This window comes from Anolis sagrei, chromosome 3, assembly GCF_037176765.1.
Source record: "Anolis sagrei isolate rAnoSag1 chromosome 3, rAnoSag1.mat, whole genome shotgun sequence".
NCBI lineage: Eukaryota > Metazoa > Chordata > Lepidosauria > Squamata > Dactyloidae > Anolis > Anolis sagrei.
The window spans coordinates 241,564,124-241,585,751 of record NC_090023.1 but is presented as its reverse complement, the minus strand read 5'-3'; the positions used below and the strand labels follow the sequence as shown (position 1 = coordinate 241,585,751).

The following is a 21,628-nucleotide window of genomic DNA, read 5'->3' as shown; positions in this document are numbered from 1 at the left end:
TACTGTTCATATACTTATGACTCTGTTTGGCTTAAGATCCTCAAGGGAAAAGTTTCTGAGAACAACTCTTGGTTGGAGAGGTCTGTTTGCCAAACGTGTGTGAGAAAGGACTTTGGCATGTGCCATTTCCTAATTGTGCCATGCACCCCTTCAAGAATTCAAACTGTTCCCATTCCCTTGGCTTTCAAAAAATGTTAAGATGCAACTTTTAAACCTTGCATTTTAAATTATGTATAATGACCTATGGCTTTATTAATCCCAGTGACAACTATCCCAATTTGAATGAAAGAGTGAAAAGACAAAACAAGCAAGCCAACTACCATTTCAGATTCCTAGTTTTCCTAAGTTTCACAGATTTGCAAAACTAGGCTTTAATATCATCCAAGATGTCTTCTTTGAGACATATTGTTTCTCAGATACCACTGAGTTTATTAATTCCTGTGTACTGTAAGCAAACAGAAAATTTCTTTTCATTATTTGGTCCTAATTAAGCCTATGTTACTTATACTAGGAAGAGTTTGGGAATCTACTACTAAAGCACTGATACTGGAGCAAGAAATAAAATGTAGTTAAACATGCAAAATTAACTGGCTAGCTCCTTCTCCATAAAAGAAAACACACAGAGCCACCTTCTCATAATTGGTAGTTTCTAAGAAGGGGAGAAAATATACTCTCTTGGACAAATATTTTTCTGAATACTGAATTTACTCACAGGTAAATTACATGACCTTTTGCAAATAGTATCTTTTCAGCTATGAGAAGCTAAATGAGCCTAAACTATTGATTTCACTAAACTTTTCACTACTAAGAATAGAAAAACATTTTGTTTGTTTTTCAACAAAAAATGGACATCACTGGAAAACTTCAAAGGCTTGTTTTAGTTAAATACACAGCAGGAAAGGGGAAAGGCTGAAATGAATAACTTTTTTTTTACTCAAGGGACTAATAACATATTTTCTTGAAAAAAGATTTTAAACCCAACTCTCCCACAATGTAAAATAGAACATAACAACCCTTCAAGAACGGCTGAAATACAGAAATGGAAAATCCCATCCAAAATTAAGCTAAGAACTGCAGCGTTGCTCCAAAGTCACAAACTGTGCCTGACATTTAATGAATATGTGTCATGAATTCATTTGACAAGTAAAAAAATTATAAGGATTTTAAAAAATACTTCTTATAATTAATAAAATGAAATTTTATCTTCACCTAGCAAGTAAAGTAAATCTCATTTATACAAGTATCTATTAAGGGAATTTAAAAAGGATCTACATTTGCCATTCTACATGATCATGTAAAACACATCTACAAACTTAACTTTCTAAATGTATCGATGAGCATGAATATTTTAGAAGCTGTTTAAAAACACAGATTCTGCCTTATTCCTAACTTACTACTATACTTACTATTGTTTGAGACTATGTGTTTTAAATATTTTATAGTACATGTTACTTTACAGATGGCAATGATGACATTAATAAATTAAGAATGAGACACAAAAAACACAAATGATTCCAACTATATATGTGTTTCAATTGAAGCCACAATTAACAGTTCCTGAGCTAACACAATGCAGGTTTTTATCGAGTTGTTTTCTGACAAAGAAAAAACTGCCATCTAGTGGCTCATCTACAGTCTTCCAAATATTTTATATACAGAGAGTAATAAGATTAATAATAAGATTATATCCTATCCTCAGTATTTTCCTTTAAATATATAATTGATCCTAAGAGGTTAGCAGTACTTACTAGAAGCATACATAATTGTGTTCATGTTGCTGCAATGTTACTTTACATATTAAAAGTAAGCCTATGGAGTTTTCCCACATGTATACATTGAATAAGCAATGGCAAGAAAAAGTCATAAGGGACTTCCCAGTCCAATAAGCAATTAACCAAATAGGGATTCCCCAGCACCAAGTTATGGGCTCTTCTAGGAAGAAAGGAAGCCACTGCAAAACAGTGCCTCCCAGTACCACCCCAGCAAAGGAGCCCTGGGGTCAGTGATGCTGAAAATCATAAATCAACAGACTCAAGAGGGACACACAGTCTGCCAAGTTGTTGGAGAAGACCATTTATGGAAGAGACCAAAGGTGTCTCCATCTGATAACTGTTGGAAATAGCAATCTTCCAAGCCTCCACTAACTGTTTGTATCTGTATATACCTGTTAATCTATATTGGATGTACATTTTGGTTTGCCAGTTTGACTGTACCGCTTTGGTGTGAGAGGGGCTTCAGACACATGATTCCATTTTTGTTATATAGCATGCTTTTGGACCTCAATAGAGGTTGATTGCAGTTTGTCTCCTTTCAGACTTCAGTGAGTACAGTTATAAAGTTTGGGCTATATCTATATGTTTAAAGACATTGGACTATGAACAAGTATGCTGAATATATAAAAGAAGTTTGTTAGTAAACCTTAGATGTTATTTTTCAAAGAAGCACACATTTTAACTAAGGTTTTAAGGGAGAGTAGATGGGCAACTGCAACTTCAACTTCAAAGAAACAACCATCCTCTGCTAACCAAATATATTTTTGTAGTGGCATGTCTTTATCCTTGGCAGTTTAAAGACAAGGTTCTTCAGTTTAATAGCTGAGTTACCTGTGTGCCATTACATGAATGCTTATAAATATCACTTGTTCAAAAGTTAGAAGTCAACTTTTGAACAAGTGATATTTATAAGACACCGCAATGAGTCGCCATTAGGCTGAGAATTGTGGTATATAAGCGAAGTAAATAAATAAATAAATAAATAAATAAATTTTCTTGACTAGTGGTTTTCAAAAGGTGGTCCCCACATGTTCACGGAGATTCAGAAATTACCTAACTATACCACTCTTCTTTATTGTTTATGAATTCTTTGTTTTCCTACCAGTTTTGCCCACTTACAAGCCAAAACAGTGGCAATTTTCTGACTGAATGCCGTGGAATATAGCTTTAAAACTTTCTAAAATTGCCATTTTCTCCGCAGTTGAGAACAGCTAGCAACACAGGAGATTGTGGTCACTGGAGCCAACATAAGCAGATACACAAATATAGCATTTGTTGTGTTGTCTGCAAGCCAAAGGCATTAAATGAATACACAGATCTTCAGCCACTTCCACAAATCAAGCAAGTTAAGATGGCATTCATAGTGACAGATGCATGCCAGTGAATTTTTTAAAAAAAAAACAGCAGCTGGACAGAACGTGGAACAGAAACCAACCATTTCCTGTCTTCCTAGAAGACACTGCAGCACAGAGACAACTGGGAGGGAAGAGAACATATGACCTATGCATTGCCCATGACCATCAGCCAAATTTATAGTGGAATGGAAGAGACAGAGAGATAAAACAGGCTATAAAGTGCTGCTTTGGCTATATTCATGAAACCATGTGATTGAGTTTTTTTCTAAATCAGCCAGCAACAACAAAAACTGGTCTTTGAAGAAAACAAAAAAAGGCAAAGACACAGAGATAAACTGAAGCATGACCTGCAAGACAATGGAAGAGCAAATAGGGCTAGTGACTTCGCCACTTCACCAAGAATTGCATGGTTCTTTTCCTGAGTTATATAATACATTAATAGGACTAAGATGTGCTATTGTACAGTATTTGTGAACCATATAGGCCTGAAAAGTTGATGATATTGTTGCTTAGCAATATGCCAGCCTGATCATTTATAGTACACAGTGGACTCTTGGAATCTGATCAAATTTGGTTCCAGGATTCCATTATATACAGTACACCAGGACCGTTGTGCAGCTGGCTGAGAGTCAGCTGCATTAAGATCACTACTGACCAAAAGGTCATGAGTTCGAAGCCAGCCCGGGTCAGAGTGAGCTTCCAACCATTGTGAGCAGCCGACCTTTGCAGCCCGAAAGACAGTTGCATCTGTCAAGTAGGACATTTAGGCACCGCTTGTGCGGGGAGGTTAATTTAACTAATTTACAATGCAATACAATCTCCAGCAAGCACGCAAAGAATGAGGAAGTACTCCATCAGTATCACAAATGGATGGTGAAGCAACAACTCCCCTGGTGGCCAGAATACCCTCATAAAAGCTGGAAAGTTAAATAGCCTCTGTGCATCTGTTTATATATGTTGTGTGTCTATGGCATTGAATGTCTGCCATGTATATGTACATTGTCATCCGCCCTGAGTCCCCTGCGGGGAGAGAAGGGCAGAATATAAATACTGTAAATAAATAAATAAATACAATGGCATTGAAAAATTGCATCTTTTTGATAAACTCATGAACTATTCAGATAAATGCTAGAGAGAGCCTGAAGATCTGTGAAATGGCAGGAAGCTACAGCCTGCACATCAACACAGTGCTCACAACACAACCAAGTCAAGGTTTCCTTTTGGGGTTTTTTTCTCTGAACATGTTTGAGCCGTGGGAAATTGAACCCATGGATGCAGAACCTGAGGCTACAGAAAGCCATGTGTAAATTATGAAAATGTTGAGTGACTGATCAAGCCACACAGAGTGGGATGAATTCCACAAAGAACAACCTACAATGTTAAGACATATTTGCATTAAAAGTTAATTACATTTAAGACCACTGAGGTATCTTTCTCATTACACAGTTATACTATCTTAATGCCATTCTAACAATAGCATGGTAAGCACAGGTCGGACTTTTGATCTGAAGGATAGAGATCCAGTAAAAAAAATTTAAAAGGTTAATATATCATAACAAATACATGCACATAGGTAAAAGGTAGTCCCCTGACATTAAGTCCAGTCATGTCTGACTCTGGGGTGTGGTGCTCATCTCCATTTGTAAGCCGTAGAGCCAGCGTTGTCCGTAGACACCTCCAAGGTCATGTGGCCGGCATGACTGCATGGAGCGCTGTTACCTTCCCGCCGGAGCGGTACCTATTGATCTACTCACATTTGCATGTTTTTGAACTGCTAGGTTGGCAGAAGCTAGGGCTGACAGCGGAAGCTCACGCCGCTCCCCGGAATCGAACCTGCGACCTTTCGATCAACAAGCTCAGCAGCTCAGTGCTTTAACCCACTGTGCCACCGGGGGCTACATGCACATATATGCCCAGTAATTCACAACATGCATTTAAGTTTCCAAACCAGACAAGGTCATGCAGCAGATTGATGCGATACTTAGAGCTTTGATACTGAAAATGAGAAGAAGAGAACAAGTAAAAGAATATTTACAATAATAAATTTAGACAGGAAAAATACAATTACCTCCTGGCTATCTTTATTCTGATTTGGCCAGAAAATCTTATGATAAAGACTTTCCATTGAATTACTAGAATCTGATCGATCAAAACAATGTCTATCCAACACTTCCAATGTGTGCAAAACTCGGCTTATAGTAACCCCTAGAAAAACAGAAAAGACATAGCAAATTCAGTATAAAATCAAGAGGATCTTTTTCTGGACTGTAGACCTCAAGAAAATGATTTTTTTTTAAATATAATAAAAGTTTCTATGGCACCTTTTTGATACTTATACTAAAGAAGAGTATGAACTCATATTCAGTTTTTTATTATGCCACCGATTTCTTCTATTTCCTATTAGTTTATTTCTAGCTTTTAAGAAAATGTAAATTATTATGTTTAGAAGCAGTATTTACTATTTCAGCTATCTGAGTTTTTACATCAGTAGGACTGATCTAATAAAATAAAAATTCTAACAGCCCCACTATAGTAAATATTTAGAAACAAATATCTATTTATTTAATGCAGGTAATAAAAGCTCACTGGATGATTGCAAAAATGTAGGATAGTTTGGGCATGAATGGAAGTTTTGCATAGTTTAATTGCATTACCCCCAAAGGATAAAATTTTCATTAATCCTAAATATGGAATAAGAATAATATTTGAATCATCCCTATCCCGGAAATAAAAACTGGGACAAAAGCCTTGAAAGAAACATATAAATTAATTCCCATAGAAATGACATAAAAATATAAACTGAATATTCCAGGGAAGTGACAACTGCTCACTCACCAAATGACAAAGCTTTTCATTTTCATAAGAAAAACAACACTTGTAAGTTGTTCAGATTTTTCTTTCTCCTCAAGGGAGAGACATAAGGTGGCTCCTAGAAATTTTCAAGTACTGAAAAACTTCAAACCTGACAGACTTTTAAATTCCCAATTTATATAACTAGATTTTTTTTTAATTACTGGGTATAGTTCTAACAAGAAATCCAAAACTGAATGGCAAAAATTTTGTGAGTACTGCACAAAAACAAAAAAGGCTGGATTTTATTAGCATCTTCCTTTCAACAGAACAGGACCCTCTGTTTCAGAAACCTTATTATTCAGTTACAAAGAGAGGCATAAATCCCCTACTTTAATCAGCCAACTTTAAAATGAGCAAAGTACAACATATATCAGCATACCCCTACCCCCCAATCACTTAGCAAAGCACTTGCCAAGCAAGGAAGAACAATTAAAATTACATTGTGACATATTAAAAGTGATTTTTCAAAACAATTGATTCTGTAAGGTGAGAATTAACTTTCATCTAATGGCAACTTCTGTCTTCAAAACCTGTCAAAGTCTGGCAACACTTTTGTAATAACTGGGTTAGTTCAGCCCCAGTTTACTCTGTCATTCACTTCATTATCTGCACTCATGAGTCAATATCAATATATTTTTCAACCTATACACATCATAAGCTTCTAATTCGCTGTCAATGTGTCTGACTGCATTGAAGTACAGGCCAATAAAAATGTACAGTTTCTGCAATATGTTTATCAGAACCTTTGATCTTTACCTGCAGTTGATTCTTGGCATTTGTCAAATGACCACCGCACTTCCACAGCACGACCCCTTTGCTTTATTTGCTGTTCCACCTCATAAATCTTTGCACGAACCTGAAAAGAGTTATTCTTACTTATGATAGTTGTGAAAAAAGCAAGTTGTAAGCAACTGTCAGATTTCTCTGAAAGTGCCCTTATTTCCTGACAGAAAGAAACAACAGCCAACAGAACATTTAGTAACGATTACAACTGTGAACACGGCAAACTTTCCTGGAAGCTCTAGAGTAACCTGCAGTTCTTCTTGTGATGGATTAAAGGGTAGAAGAAGCGCTCTGATGGAATGACAGCTGATTTCCCAGCTTTGGGGAGTTTGGGACTGGAAGGGAGTAAAGGAGACACAAACTGTTATTCAGTTAGGTGAGCTGTGTCTTTTGAGTCAAAACTTTGGCCCCCAAAAATCCAGTCATCTCTCCATATTCTTTTCTCTAGGAACATCTCTCTAGGAATCTTTAGGCCCTCCAGCACAAGTCTCGGGTCACCTTTCCACAAACACTGACTATAGAATCACACTGAGGAACTTGGAGATTCCTACAGAGGGTCCTCTCTAGAAATCTCAGATTTTCCAACATGACTCTACAGTCAGCTTCCACTGAAAGTTGACCATTGGGTACACCAGAGGACCTACAGATTCTTCAAGAGAATATATTTTTAAAAATAATCTTTATTGAATGTTTTTATTAAAACAATAAAATTGAAATTTTAAAAAGAAAAAAAGAATTGGAGACAATAGGTGAAGAAAGAACTAAACATGTCAAGTGAATGAGAGCAGTAGAAAAAGAAAAAGAAAAAGAAAAGAAAAAAGAAAAAGAAGAAATATGTGAACAAACAAATCTGTAAAAGTAAAAAAAAACAAATATTGAGAGTTGGAAAAACATTTGTGGAGGGGCTTGGGAACTTTGGGCTTGTGAAGCAATGTCCAGGAACAACAGGTATCCACACTTTTCTCATATTTCCTATAAACTTCATAGGTAACATTTGTTAGAATCCCATCTCCACAGCCATGAGGACTAGAGTCTTTATATGAAAGTTGACATTCTTAGAAAGTGAAATTCAATCCCCACTAACCATATTTTGCCAGTTGTTTTATACTCATGGCACCATATAACACTTCATGTAATGACAGTTCCCTCCAAATAAGAAATGAGCAAAGTGACACTTATAGTGAGTTCACATATAGGGCTTTTGACAACATTCAATCATGTTGCTGAATCATTTTTGAACATAAGTGAGTCTTACCTGCTGATTGAAAGCAGAACTTCCTGGCATAGGTAAACTAGATGGAGCAACTTGTAGTAAATCCAATGGTGAACCGGGATTAATGTTTTTATTTTCATTTGTGGAATAATTCCACACCAAGGCACTTGGGCAACAGAGAGTTATGGTCTACAAAAGAAATATTTAACAAGGATTTAATGCAATAAAGAATGCAATAGATTAAGATTATGTAATTAGTATCTGCCCAATTCTTATTTGTATCTCTTTTATGCTATTATAAAAGGAACAAAGATCAGTGTCTTTCTAGAGGGATAAATATCTAAGGATTTGAATGTTATTTGGATTCAACCTATGAAGGCTTGTAATGCTACTTTTAAAATGTAAAACTATTTGAAAATCCATTTCCCCAAATTAAAACAAGCCATGGGAATGCACCAGTAACCAATATCATTGTGAAAGAATGGAAAGCAATATACTTGTAAAATGCAGAACTCTATGTTTGTTTTTGAAGACTCAAATTACTTTAGTTGGGATGAACCAAAATTAGTTGCTTGCTTATTATTCCTCTCCTGTAAGAAAACACTATACAATTAGTTTATTTTTCTGGCACTTTTTTATGTTGAAAAACCTTCATAACAAAAAACACTATTTGCTAAATAATCCCAAAATTTCATTGAATCCTGGAATGTAGAATTTAGTTGTTGTTTTATTTATTCCTTTTTCCCAATCCAAGACTTAAGGCAATTTACAAAACTTGCAACAACTACAAGAGTTAACAATATAATTGAATTACCAATATATTACCATTATTTAGTTCAAACACATTATCCCAAACTTGGTCTAATAGGAAATGCCTACTTGAAAGTAATCCTCCTTGAACTTAAAAAAACTTGTTTCCAGATAAATGTGTACAGAATGCAGCCTTAAATTGCAACCTCACATTTAGAGAGGGAATAAGCTGTACTGAATTCAATAGGTTGCATGTAGCCCACAGACTTCATTTTCTGCACCCTGATCCAAAACATGTACATGACTGAGCAAGGATCTGCTCCATGAAGAACCATTATCACCAACACTGAATTGTTTATCTATTTTCTTGGGGCATATTCCAAATCTCTATGTTGATATTTTTTAAAGCTCTGTCCCTTGATCTTATCCCACTTACAAGCATCTTTTGTGAGTACAAAAGGGAAGTTCTTCTTAGTGAATGCTCCTAGGTCATTGCATTTCTTTCCAATGAAGGCTAAGACATCCCAAGTTACACCTTGTTTCAATAAGCTTTGAAAACTAATGGAGTGAATGTGCTGTACGTTTTCCCATTAATTTTTTTAGTCCAGCTGTTATTTTAATGTGTCACACAGGAAATTGAACCCCTACCATGAAACAAAGATACCAAACGAACATATAGTATAAAGGGGCCATTATGTGATCTATCTACCAATTTGTTTATTAGACTTCTACAACCTGCAGAAAAAAGAGGAGTTAAATCCACCTGGTGAATATAGTCAAGGGATAGGTGTCACTTCACTGACCACCTCCACAGACCAAACTGTGTTGGTTACTCAACCTGGCCTTTCTTAACAGGAAGACTGTCCTGGAGACACTCCCTCCCAAAACACAGGATTTAATAAGAGTGAGAAACCCCCATCTAGCTACAAGGAGGGAGTTTTCTCAGCACACCAAGGTAGAGAGAGACCAGTCCAGAAGGCTTCACCCACAAAGTGCCTACCAGGGGTGTGTGAAATGGCACAAATCTGTTCTGTTTTTGTTTCCAATTTCGGATGCCCCCTTTCCCCCACCCCCATTCTGCTTTCAGGAAGATGAGTCTCAAAACAGAACCCCGGAACCCGAATTGTGAATCCAAATAGCCCTCTCCTAATCTCCCAGAATCTACCTGACAACTGAATTGGGGGGGGGGGGGGAGATGCACTCAAAATTTGAAATAGAAACAGAACAGATTTCTGCCGTTTCACACATCCCTAGAGCTTATCAAATCTAATTTAAACTTTTAACATGCCAGTAACAACGTCTTTAAATGACTCCATGTAGAGCCAATTTCCACCTTCAACAGAGACACACAAAAAACCCCAGATTAAATGTGGGGGCAGGGAATCCTACCCAGCCCTTATGCAACCATTTCTAAACTGATACTATCCTGAGGATGGGTCACACAAGGGTTATAGGTTCCTCTGCCCCTTGTCACATACAGCAGGAAGACCAATCCTGCCAAAGTCCCATGTGGCCTCCTTTGTGTGGGCCTCCAAAGGCCTCCCCTTGCCACAGGCTTTGCCTTTGTGACTCGAGTTGGGCAAGAAGAAACAGGTCTTCACGTGCTTATTGGTGGTTCTATTTATTCTTTAAAAAGGTTGTATGATCATTCTGTTTCGTAAAAATTCAACATATTTCAGCTTTTATATTATTGAGCGACCTTTTTCATGGGCTACATATTTTAACTATCAACAGCAGAAAATTCTGGAGTTGATACAAATTTCTCTCGATATAACTGAATTGTTATAAAATGGGGAGCAGTCCCTGAAGAAGGCCAACCAATGATATAAATGCCAAAATGCACTGGGATTTTTGCAAAATGGGGTAAACATAAAACCTTTTAAAAAATAAAATAAAAACATCAATAACTATGTAATGACCTCTTTCTTCTTTTGCCTGTGGATCCTAATGCATGCTTTCCAGTACCAATCTGTGGTTTTAATGGGATAATCTGTTTACTTGTGTTTCTATGCAGTAAATTATTGTGTTCTATTTCCATCTGTTTTTCAATCATGCTTTCTGTTGCGTGGGTCTCAGCATGTAGGAAATGAGGGATTTAAACAAAATAAACAAAATCAAATGAAGCCACCAATATTAAAAACATAAGATTAAATGTATTGTCGAGGGCTTTCATGGCCGGAATCACTGGGTCATTGTAGGTTTTTTCGGGCTGTATGGCCATGGTCTAGAGGCATTCTCTCCTGACGTTTTGCCTGCATCTATGGCAAGCATCCTCAGAGGTAGTGAGGTCTATTGGACCTAGGAAAAAGGGTTTATATATCTGTGGAATGACCAGGGTAAGACAAAGGACTCTTGTCTGCTGGAGCTAGGTGTGAATGTTTCAACTGACCACCTTGATTAGCATACAATGGCCTGACTGTGCCTGGAGCAAACTTTTGTTGTTTGTATGCTAATCAAGGTGTATGCTAATCAAGGTGGTCAGTTGAAACATTCACACCTAGCTCCAGCAGACAAGAGTCCTTTGTCTCACCCTGGTCATTCCACAGATATATAAACCCTTTTTCCTAGTTCCAGCAGATCTCACTACCTCTGAGGATGCTTGCCATAGATGCAGGTGAAACATCAGGAGAGAATGCCTCTAGACCATGGCCATACAGCCCAAAAAAACCTACAAAAACCCATAAGATTAAATGTTATATTATAAAATAAAAGCAGACATAATTACTATCAGAAACATTCAGGTTTTCCTGGTATGCAAAACATCAAATCAACAGACACATTCACTCACCTGCAGCATACAACTGAGTCCATAAACAAGTGGACGGTGTTGGGGGCAAGAGAGGAAATCTGAACAGGCTACTTGTGCAGAATTTACCACGGAACCAGCTGTAGTGGGGCTGGGCGCTGCGAGAGGGGGGTTATTTGGTCCAATAATCATATGAGGTGAGTGGATAGCAAAGAGGTTAGGATTGTCACTTATAAGTAAAGAGACCCGTCTGGCACAGAAATAAGCAAGGCGACGTGACAAGTAGGCTGACTGAACAAATTCTTCTGAATACTGAAACAGATTTTTTTAAAAACAGACAATTAGCATTAAATGTAAAGTTCTCATGAATATATCAAACCTATAACAACAAATCATCTCGCTAAGTATGAACTTAGTAATGCTATATTGGGATGACTACAGTTCTCCAAATCTCTAGCCATTGGTCATACTGGGATTCTGGAAGGCATAGTCCAAAACAGTTCCTTTTTCAAGTCAGAAAAGTCCAAGCCTTCAAAAGCTATTGAGAGTTGTCCACCTTTTTACAACAATCGCCATGCTGGTTGAGGATTCTGAATTCTGTAATCCAAAAAGTAATTTTTACAAAGGTAGAATTTGACTTATAGTAGCTGATCAATTTTTAACCAATAAGGAATTCTTCCAAAACCTGCTCCATATTAACTTTTTAACAGGTGGTGTCAGGAGTTGAACCTAAGAAGATTTCATGCATAGGAATACTTTTCATCATTGAGTTACTGTCTCTCCTCTTTATAGGTAAACAGCAAATTAATAAGAACTGCTAGTTTTAGGACACTTTCAATACAGTAAACAAAATATATCTTTGGCAAACCATATTATTAATAATAATAATAATAATAATAATTAATAAATAAATAACCAGCCCTATCTCCCCAAGGGTACTTAGGGCAGTTTCCAACAAAATAAACACAATGGCAAACTGTCAATGCCATGCCAAAACAACAAATGACAGATCAGACTCAATAAAAAATATAAAATAACAACTTTAAATAAACAAATATAAACATGTTAATAAACAAGAGAAGTTAGAGTTTTCCATATTAAAAAAAATCACCCACATATGTAAATTTGAAATATTTAATTCTAGTGTTTAATCAAATTCTTCACCACATCCTAACACATAGCATCTCAGATCCATCAGATCCAATTTGCCATTATTGTAAACTTCTTATTCCACAATGTCATAAAACAAGTCAATGACTGGAAGAGATTTCTGAACTGTGTCCCATAAAGCTCGATACCTGCAATATTAGTGGTAGGAGAAGCTTCAGAAGTTCATCATCAGCAGGCCTTATTTTTTCCAAGACATCCAGTATCCATGTTAAATATTCATGTCTTTCCAACATTCCTTCCTTAATTAATTGTAGAACAATATGGTTTAAAAATTCCATAAACAGTATAAATACTACTATGCATTCATGTTTTATTACTGTAAAATACAAAATTAATAAAATCTAAAACAGGTATCTTAACTTTGAAAATATCACAGGTTTTTTTTACTAAAAGATCAATTGAAAGGGGGAAATATGCACGTCAGTAATTTGAAAAGGCATGGTAATACCACCTATATACAGGTCAAAGGCATCAGCAGGTCATTGTAACTCCAAGGATAGCAGCTCAGTGAAACAGTAAACGTTTTAATATTAGAAAGAGGGTGTGAAGATGAATAGAAGGGTGACCAAGAAAGGAGAAGGAAAAGGGAGACTGAGATTTAAATATACAAATGAATACTATTTCATTATCTAGCCATATGCTCTCCTGCCTAGATACTTTTTCCTAAAGTTTCCAGGAACAAAAGGGTCAATTGTCCACAAGTGGTTGGGATCAAAGGATAAATATACTTTTAAAAGTGACTTTTTTGAAGTAATTTCCTCTGGCTTAGTTTGTGCAGTGGGCCTTTGGTGTCCACTGAGATTTGGTTTCAAGACACACACACACACACAAAGGATACCAAAATAGGTGCATGCTCAAATCCCATTATGGTATATACCATGTCCTTTATTTTAAATGACAAAATCAAGGTTTGTTTTTGGATTATTTTAAAAGATTTTTCAAGCTGTAGATAGTTGAATCCAAGGATGCAGAATCCGTGGCTACAGAGGGCTGCGCATAAATTGTTAACAGCATTGTTTGTCTGCATTTTAACGTAATTTGTTTCTATTCATTGTATTTGCATTTTCCTTCAGCCATTATGGAATTGCGTTCACATAAATATTCTAGGAGGTGGGGGCCAAAACAATGGCCAGCCTCAGTCTTAAAGACATGTTCAAAACATGTATCATTTGTTCTCCTATAATCTTGGTTAAAAATCCAGCATTTACTCAAGTTGATTTACTTAATTGAAACAGTCTTGTAATTGTTGACTTGGTACTATTGTAATGGCAAACTGCTAAACTCAAAGCTCTTATTGATGATTCTCTAAGCCAGTGGTTCTCAACTTGTGGATCCCCAGATGTTTTGGCCTTCAACTCCCAGAAATCCTAAAAGCTGGTAAACTGGCTGGGATTTCTGGGAGCAATGGGAAAAGGGAGGCCACATTTTAGGCCTACAGCTCCCAGAATCTTCCAGCTAGCAAAATTATGAGAAATGTAGCCTTAAAAAAAACTTTCCATGCTCTGAATATAATGTAAACAGTTGATTTAAAAAATGCAAACATTTTGACTCAGGACAGATAGACTTTGCTTTGCAGAGCTACAACTTAGCTCATTACTGGAAAAGGTTACCTGGAACATATAAAATGCCAACTTTTCATTATATTCCCATTGCTTCAGGGCTTGTTCCACCTCAGGAGGCACAGCTACAGAGTTGTTGCCTTGACTTGAGGTCATGTGATAAAAGTCTGCAATCTTTGCCAGCTGTTCTCGAAGGTACCTGGTTGAAATCTGAGTCCATTCTATGAAGATACAAATTAGATGCAAATTGTTCAGATATCTTTCTTCGCAATAGAATGGGGAGGGGGGAGTCCATTTGTGTTTACAATTACCTCAACTGACAAAATACAGTTTAATCAAGTATCTCTTTAGTGTTGTGGCCAAATGTTATCATAAAGTGACAATAGGATTTTTCATTACATAGAAAATTAAAGTAGAATAGCACCATCTTGAAATAAATGTTAATTTGTTTGCTGAAAGGCAATACCTAAGGACATTGTTATCTGAATGCTATTGTTGCAATGCTAATTATACAGAGGTTGCCTTTCTCAATGAGGAATTCCACAATGCAGAGTGTTAGATAATACACCAAAGCCTTCATTCCTCTTAACATTTGCAGACAAAGGCCCCTTCCCCACAGCTGTATAAAATCTCACATTATATGCTTTGAACTGGGTTATATGGCAGTGTGGACTCAGATAACCCACTTCAAAGCAGATACTGTGGATTATCTGCCTTGATATTCTGTGTGGAAGGGCCCTCTGTAGCAACTGAGACTCTGCTTAGCAATAAGGACACAAACAGGCCACAACTTCTATTGTTTACGGCTGCTTAAACTTGAGCCCAACATGGGTTCAAATCCAGAATTGCTCAAACTCATCTGCAGACTGGTGGCAATCAATCATCCAAACTGGGAATTAACTAGGTTTTTCCAAGTTTGTGCAAACTCAAATGTACTGGGAAATCCCAACTATTAAAAGCTATACTGTTGACATGTTGTCTAGGGGCCCTTCCACACAGTCCTATATTCCAGAATATCAAGACAGAAAATCCCACAATATCTGCTTTGGACAATTTCTGAGGGCTGTGTGGAAGGGTCCTAGACCACTGCTTCTTAAATGATGAGTTCCAACCACAGATGGGGTCCCTGTAGCTCAATTATGGGTTCATGAAATACTTGGCAATAGTGAAAAGTTTCTGAACACTACCTAGGGGCTGTTTACATTTAAATGTATCTCTTAGCAATTACAGTGTTTACAGTGGACCCTGCAAAAACTGCTTCAGCTGTACTTCATAATAAGAAAAATTAATCTGTGAAAGCCTTGCAAATGCTATCAGTAAAGGTTTGATTTTTATACATACTTTATATACCAATACACCTGGGGTCACTTAATAATTTCTCTGGCAGAAAGAGATCAAAAATGGAAAAAGGTTAAGACGCCCTGGTCTAGACAATATTTATATAGAACAGTATTCAGTGCTTCACAACTTCCCTGGAGCTGAATTGCTGTCAGATTATCTGGCATTATCTCACTGGCATCAAACCAACAGGTAACCATTAGCAATGGGAGGAATTTTAATGCTCATTCAATCCAGTAAAGGATAGACATCAGTAAAACTTTCCTCCTTGCTCTTCTTTGGCACTTCCCTCACAAGATCTTGGTTTCCCTTATAAAAGCCAAACTTTTATACTGTGGTTTATATCTCTTCATAGTGCAGGATGAGCTGAAAAAAGAGCTTTTAAGTACAGTGAATTTATGTGATAGCAAGAACTGAAGTTCCAATATTCATGCAACACAATTTATCCTGGGAGGAGAGGGTATGAGTGACAGCAGCATTATAGTTGATCCGGTATGACAGCAACATTTTTAAAACTCCAGAAAACCTTGGCCTTGGTGTGTATTTTTTTCAAAACCTGATTCTTTTATTCAGCTGTACATCCACATTTTGCTGAAGATGTCACTCTTTATAAAATGTAGTCTGTGAATATCAGCTGCTCGTCGTCTCATAGGGTTCTCTGTTCTCAGAAGATGTTTATAACCATGGGTCAAATGTACAAGAAAAGCAATTTGGCAGTATGCTTTTTCAAAATCTAACTTTAGTACCTAGGCCTAAAATGGCAAACAGCATAAAAATCTATTATATATAGAAAGAGCCTGCAGTGTCCACAGGGGTTTGGTACTAGAAAGTTATAAGAATTTTTCATTCCATTTTAACTGTGTTTTTGGAGTTATGACAATACTCCAAACTAGAGATGGAAATAATCTCTATTATTTATTTCCCAATTGAAAAGTAGACCTCCCAATACTCAAAATGCCTCAACAGAGCAACACGATTTTTACAGTTTTCTCTCACTGTTTCAGTGTATCTTTTGAATAATTTTTCTGCACAGAAAGATATTTTTTCTGAATGTTTTCCTGCAAATTAATGTGTTTACATACCAGAAATATGCTTCCAACACACAAAAGCTCCTACATAGAAAAGTCCTCCCAAATACTCTGGAACCCTTAAATATGGAGAGAATGCTATATGAAAACATCAATTTCTCAGAATGGGGAAACTCCAACAATTATTCATCCTTGCATGTAAGGATGACATAATCAGCTAATTGAATCTCTCCTCATTTATTTACCAAGATTTGGATCAGCAGCTTGACGTTTCTTGATTTTAGCTTCAGAAATGGCAGCATAGTAGGCACAGGTCATTTTGATCAGCCATGCTGCTCGCAGCAGTGGCACAGAGTATTTTGCTAAATAAGCGAAAACATCTTCCTTTTTACTGAGAATTGGAACCTGAGAAAGAAAAGGAGTTAAAATGTGAACTTGATAGAAAATCACAACAGGAAAACCATAGTAATTCATATTTTTAAGTGAGTTTTCAAAATATTTAATCGAATTGTATAATGCAGTAAAATGGTAGGCAGAAAGAGAGGATGCCAGCCAGACTGCTTTTTTGAAAATAATATGAGATTCTGAAAGGAACCTTAATTCAGTCTTACAATTCTATTCCTTTTCAGCAAATTATTCCTTTGTTTATTTAGCAGGTCCAAAAGAACTCATGTTTGGCCAATGTGGGAATAACTTTGTGAAATAATAATAATACTTTTTTTGTATTGCACTCTGTTTCCCCGAGGAGACTCAGGGCAGATTCCAGCATATACAGACACACTACAAACATTCAGTGCCTAGAAACAATGAAACACAGGTCCACAGATAAAGGTAAAGGCTTCCCTTTTCAACTACCTATTGATCTACTCACATTTGCATGTTTTAGAACTACTAGGTTGGCAGAAGCTGTGGATAACAGTGGGAGCTCAGCTCGTCCCAGGGATTCAAACCACCAACCTTCCAGTCAGCAAGTTCAGCAGCTCAGCAGTTTAACCCACTGTGCCACCCTGTTTACCTGGTTACCTATTTGTTTTAAATGGGCAATCCAAACTCATGTACCAGCAAACCATAATAAAAGAAATTAAAAGAAGGACAAAGGCAAAAGAATACAGGCAGAGCTGCCAATCTAATTTTTAATTAATAGTAGTTATCATGTTAAGGTTTAGTTTGCAGTGCCATTTAAATTTAAAAATGCAAACAAGAAATGGTCAAAGCTGCTCAAATATGAATGAAATGCAGTGATGTGAATGTTGAAGCCTCTCCTATAAGAAAATCAGATCTGACCTATTTGATACTACAAGAACATAAAGGGGTTTCTTTATGAAGCAAACTGAAACAAGAAAACCCACTAGATTACAGCACCAAAACCCTCTAAAGATAGCTTTCAATACCATAGAGGACAGAGGCGGCCCTAGGTAATTTTCAATGGTAAGCAAACAATATTTTGGTGTCCCCCAACCAATCACTGATATATATTTTCTGTTCGTCGTGGGGGTTCTGTGTGCCATATTTGGTTCAATTCCATCATTGGTGGAGTTCAGAATGCTCTTTGATTGTAGGTGAACTATACATCCCAGTAACTACAACTTGCATATGCCAAGGTCTATTTTCCCCCAAGAGCGCCTCAAGAACGCCCCTGGGCAAAATCAACTATACTGCAAATGCTTACTTTGCGTAATGGGTTGAGCAGCCCCTGATGGAGGACAGTAACGGAAAGATTAAGGAAGGACTTGAACTTGGCATGGCTCAAGAATAACTAATGTTCCTGGGAACTCCAGTTTTTTCCAATTAGCTGTTGTTCGTTGATAAAATTCTGTATAATACGATCCATTATCAAAATGAGCAACATTTTAATCTACCTCCCCTTCCCCCCTCCCCCCCCCCCCAAATTTCCATGAAGTCTTCCAATAGTGTATACCTTTTTTGCTAGGACAGTCAGTGGTCTATTTCCTGCTAAATCTGCAAACCAACTGTGAATTGCACTCTGAGAACGAGCAGTAACCAGCCAGTAATTGTCTTTGGCATTGACTTGTGGTTTCTTCTTTCCTGTGTCCTGGAAAGTATTGAGTTTTAACTTCTCTGCTAATATGCTGCTAAAATAAGCGCCAATCTGATGACAGGAAAAATAAAAGAAATATACAAAATAAGGTTTTATAAGCATTCTTACAAACATGATTCCCATTTGAAAAAAGGTAAAGCTATTTTAGGTTATCAATTTAACAAAATGGTACTCTAAATAACATGAGGCAACAATTAATGATGTAGAAGGCTGAGACTGACCAAACCTATCCCTACCCTTAAAAATATCTGGGCATGTAAAACAAGAGCAATTGACATATGACCACAATCCAATTGCTAGTCCTGTACTAAAAAGAGAAGATCCATAAAAATAATGAGAATAACATAATTCTTAGGTTTCTGTTGAGTTTTCTAAACTGCATGACCATGTTCCAGAAGCATTCTCTCCTGACGTTTCACCTGCATCTATGGCAGGCATCCACAGAGGTTGTGAGGTATGTTGGAAACTAGGAAAATGGGGTTTATATATCTGCTGAATGCCCAGGGTGGGAGAAAGAACTCTTGTCTGTTTGAAGTACGCCAATAGATTTTTCTTAGTGGGTCTGTAGATAGTTTGTAGGTTGTGTTTCTTCATCAGCAGTAAGAAGCCAGACCTTGAAACTGCTAGGCCATTAAATGCTAATCAAGGTGGCCAATTGCAACATTCAAACCTGTGTCAAAGAGACAAAAGTTCTTTCTCCCACCCTGTACATTCTACAGAAATATAAACCCCTTTTTCCCAGTTTCCAACAGACCTCACAACCTCTGAGGATGCCTGCCATGGATGCAGGTGAAACGTAAAGAGAGAATGCTTCTGGAACATGGTCATACAACCCAGAAAACTCACAGCAATCCAGTGATTCCAGCCATGAAAGTCTTTGAAAATACAACCTAATTCTTGCTTGATTCACAAATTTGAGCCTACTGTGTTTGAGACTAGCAACTGGATTTAGACTAAGAGGTTTTAGCAAATTCAAAGAAGAATACAACATTCCAGCATTGTATCGATAGTTTAAAAATATTTCTTCAATTAAAGTTTCTGCATAGCCAAAACATTTAAAGAAATGGTTCAGCCTGAAATACCTGGTTCACTATCTTCTTTGAAATGTATTACATTTTAATACTTTGCTAACCATACTATGCAATGAACACACACAGAGGCTTCAAATTGACTAGTCCACAGTATAAGAGATACAAAATGTCTTTCAACACATCTAAATTGCAGCCATGTGCCACAGTTTTGTCCCCTGGTCCACTCTATCAACCATGTGCTACCTCTTTTTTTCATTCTCAGTGAACTCACCATATAGTCAACACCATCTAGTCTTACATTTGCAAGTTTTAAAAAGTCTAGGTTCTGTTTTCAACTGTTTTCAGTTTTTGATGGTTCCCTGGTCCCAACCTTTCAAATAAGTGCTGGAGAACTAGAGTATATATACATACTAGGCCACCAACATATATACACACCTAGGAATCTGTGCACTTCCATAGAATCAAAGAGTTGGAAGAGACCTCTTGAGCCATCCAGTCCAACCCCCTGCCAAGAAGCAGGAAAATCACATTCAAAACACCTCTGACAGATGACCATCCAGTCTCTCTTTTAAAAGCCTCCAAGAAGGAGCCTCCATCACACTCCGGGGCAGAGTGTTTCACTGCTGAACGGCTCTCACAGTCAGGAAGTTCTTCCTCATGTTCAGGTGGAATCTCCTTTCTTGTAGTTTGAAACCATTGTTCCGTGTCCTAGTCTTCAGGGCAGCAGAAAACAAGCTTGCTCCCTCCTCCCTATGACTTCCCCTCACATATTTATACATGGCCTTCATGTCTCCTCTCAGCCTTCTCTTCCGAAGGCTAAAACATGCCCAGCTCTTTAAGCCATTCCTCATAGGGCATGTTCAAGCTGCACATAACTTCTAACTAATGAAATAATGCATTTTTTTTATTATTATTTCTGGTATTTATATCCCGTCTCTTCTCTACCCCGAAAGGGGACTCAGGATGGCTTACATAGGCAGCAATTCAATGCCGTTACATGAACAATTAATACAATAACCATTAAACAAACCATCAAACCATTAAAATATATAAAATACATAAGCCATTAATTGAACAATATAAAAACATTTGTTACCAAATAGAATCGTATCCTCATGTAAATTGCCTTTCCAATCCATTTTTATATTGTTTAATTGCTAAAGTGCTAATTTATGTCTGCTGACCAAAAGCCTGGTCCCATAGCCAAGATTTTACTTTCTTCCTGAAAGCCAGGAGGGATGGGATTGATCATATCTTGCTCGGAAGCACGTTCCACAGGTGCAGGGCCACCACCGAGAAGGCCCTGTCTCTTGTCCCCACCAGCTGCATTTGTGATGTTGGTGGGAGCGAGAGCAGGGCCTCCCCGGATTATCTTAAGTTATGAGGAAGGATGTAGAGGCAGACGCATTCGGACAAGTAAGCTGGGCCACAACTCTATAGAGCTTTTTCCATGCATCTAGTTAAAAATTAAGTGGAGATTGTGAAGAATAACATCTGAAATTAGTATTCCTTTTTCTAAAAAGCACTTTTTATCATATTTATACCCCAAGCTTACCTTTGATGGGTTAATGACAATATTTCTAGCAGATCCATGTTCATCCCCAGAGAAAGCTGGCTGATTACTGAATCCCTGTTTTACATTCACAGCAGTAAGTTCATCCTGAAAAGAAAGTTTGAAGCTGGCATTAATTATTTGTAAACCATTTTGGCAGGAAATGTAAGAAACAGCAGCAGGAGATGGGTATAGATAGAACTTAATGGTTGTAAGCTGGCAAAGCTCCTCATCAACACCATGAAATTGATGATCCCTGGTTTGATCTCACAACTTATGTCTATCCCCCATTCACCACACAAAGTGTTGAACTGAAAATGCCTGATTTTACAGAAACAACTGTTTTCTGCTCTAAAATCATGTTTCATTTAAGAAAGTGGGAGGGCACAATCTCCTTGAGTCCAGAAATGAAAGATGAA

At 37.2% G+C, this 21,628-nt stretch overlaps 1 protein-coding gene across 5 annotated transcripts in view; it reads right to left on the bottom strand.

Annotated features, from left to right (window-relative positions):
- The window catches only part of MED12L (mediator complex subunit 12L), a 193,037-nt gene that overhangs the window by 154,928 nt on the left and 16,481 nt on the right, over positions 1–21,628 (bottom strand). For all 5 annotated transcript variants that reach the window (XM_060767713.2, XM_060767714.2, XM_060767715.2 and 2 more), the window contains exons 2-10: positions 21,213–21,317; positions 18,486–18,677; positions 16,813–16,972; positions 14,253–14,422; positions 12,771–12,881; positions 11,515–11,784; positions 8,019–8,165; positions 6,737–6,836; positions 5,196–5,332 (exon numbers count right to left, since the gene is read on the bottom strand). In XM_060767713.2, the coding sequence (XP_060623696.2) occupies positions 5,196–5,332; positions 6,737–6,836; positions 8,019–8,165; positions 11,515–11,784; positions 12,771–12,881; positions 14,253–14,422; positions 16,813–16,972; positions 18,486–18,677; positions 21,213–21,317 (1,392 nt within the window). The remainder of the gene's footprint in view (positions 1–5,195; positions 5,333–6,736; positions 6,837–8,018; positions 8,166–11,514; positions 11,785–12,770; positions 12,882–14,252; positions 14,423–16,812; positions 16,973–18,485; positions 18,678–21,212; positions 21,318–21,628) is intronic.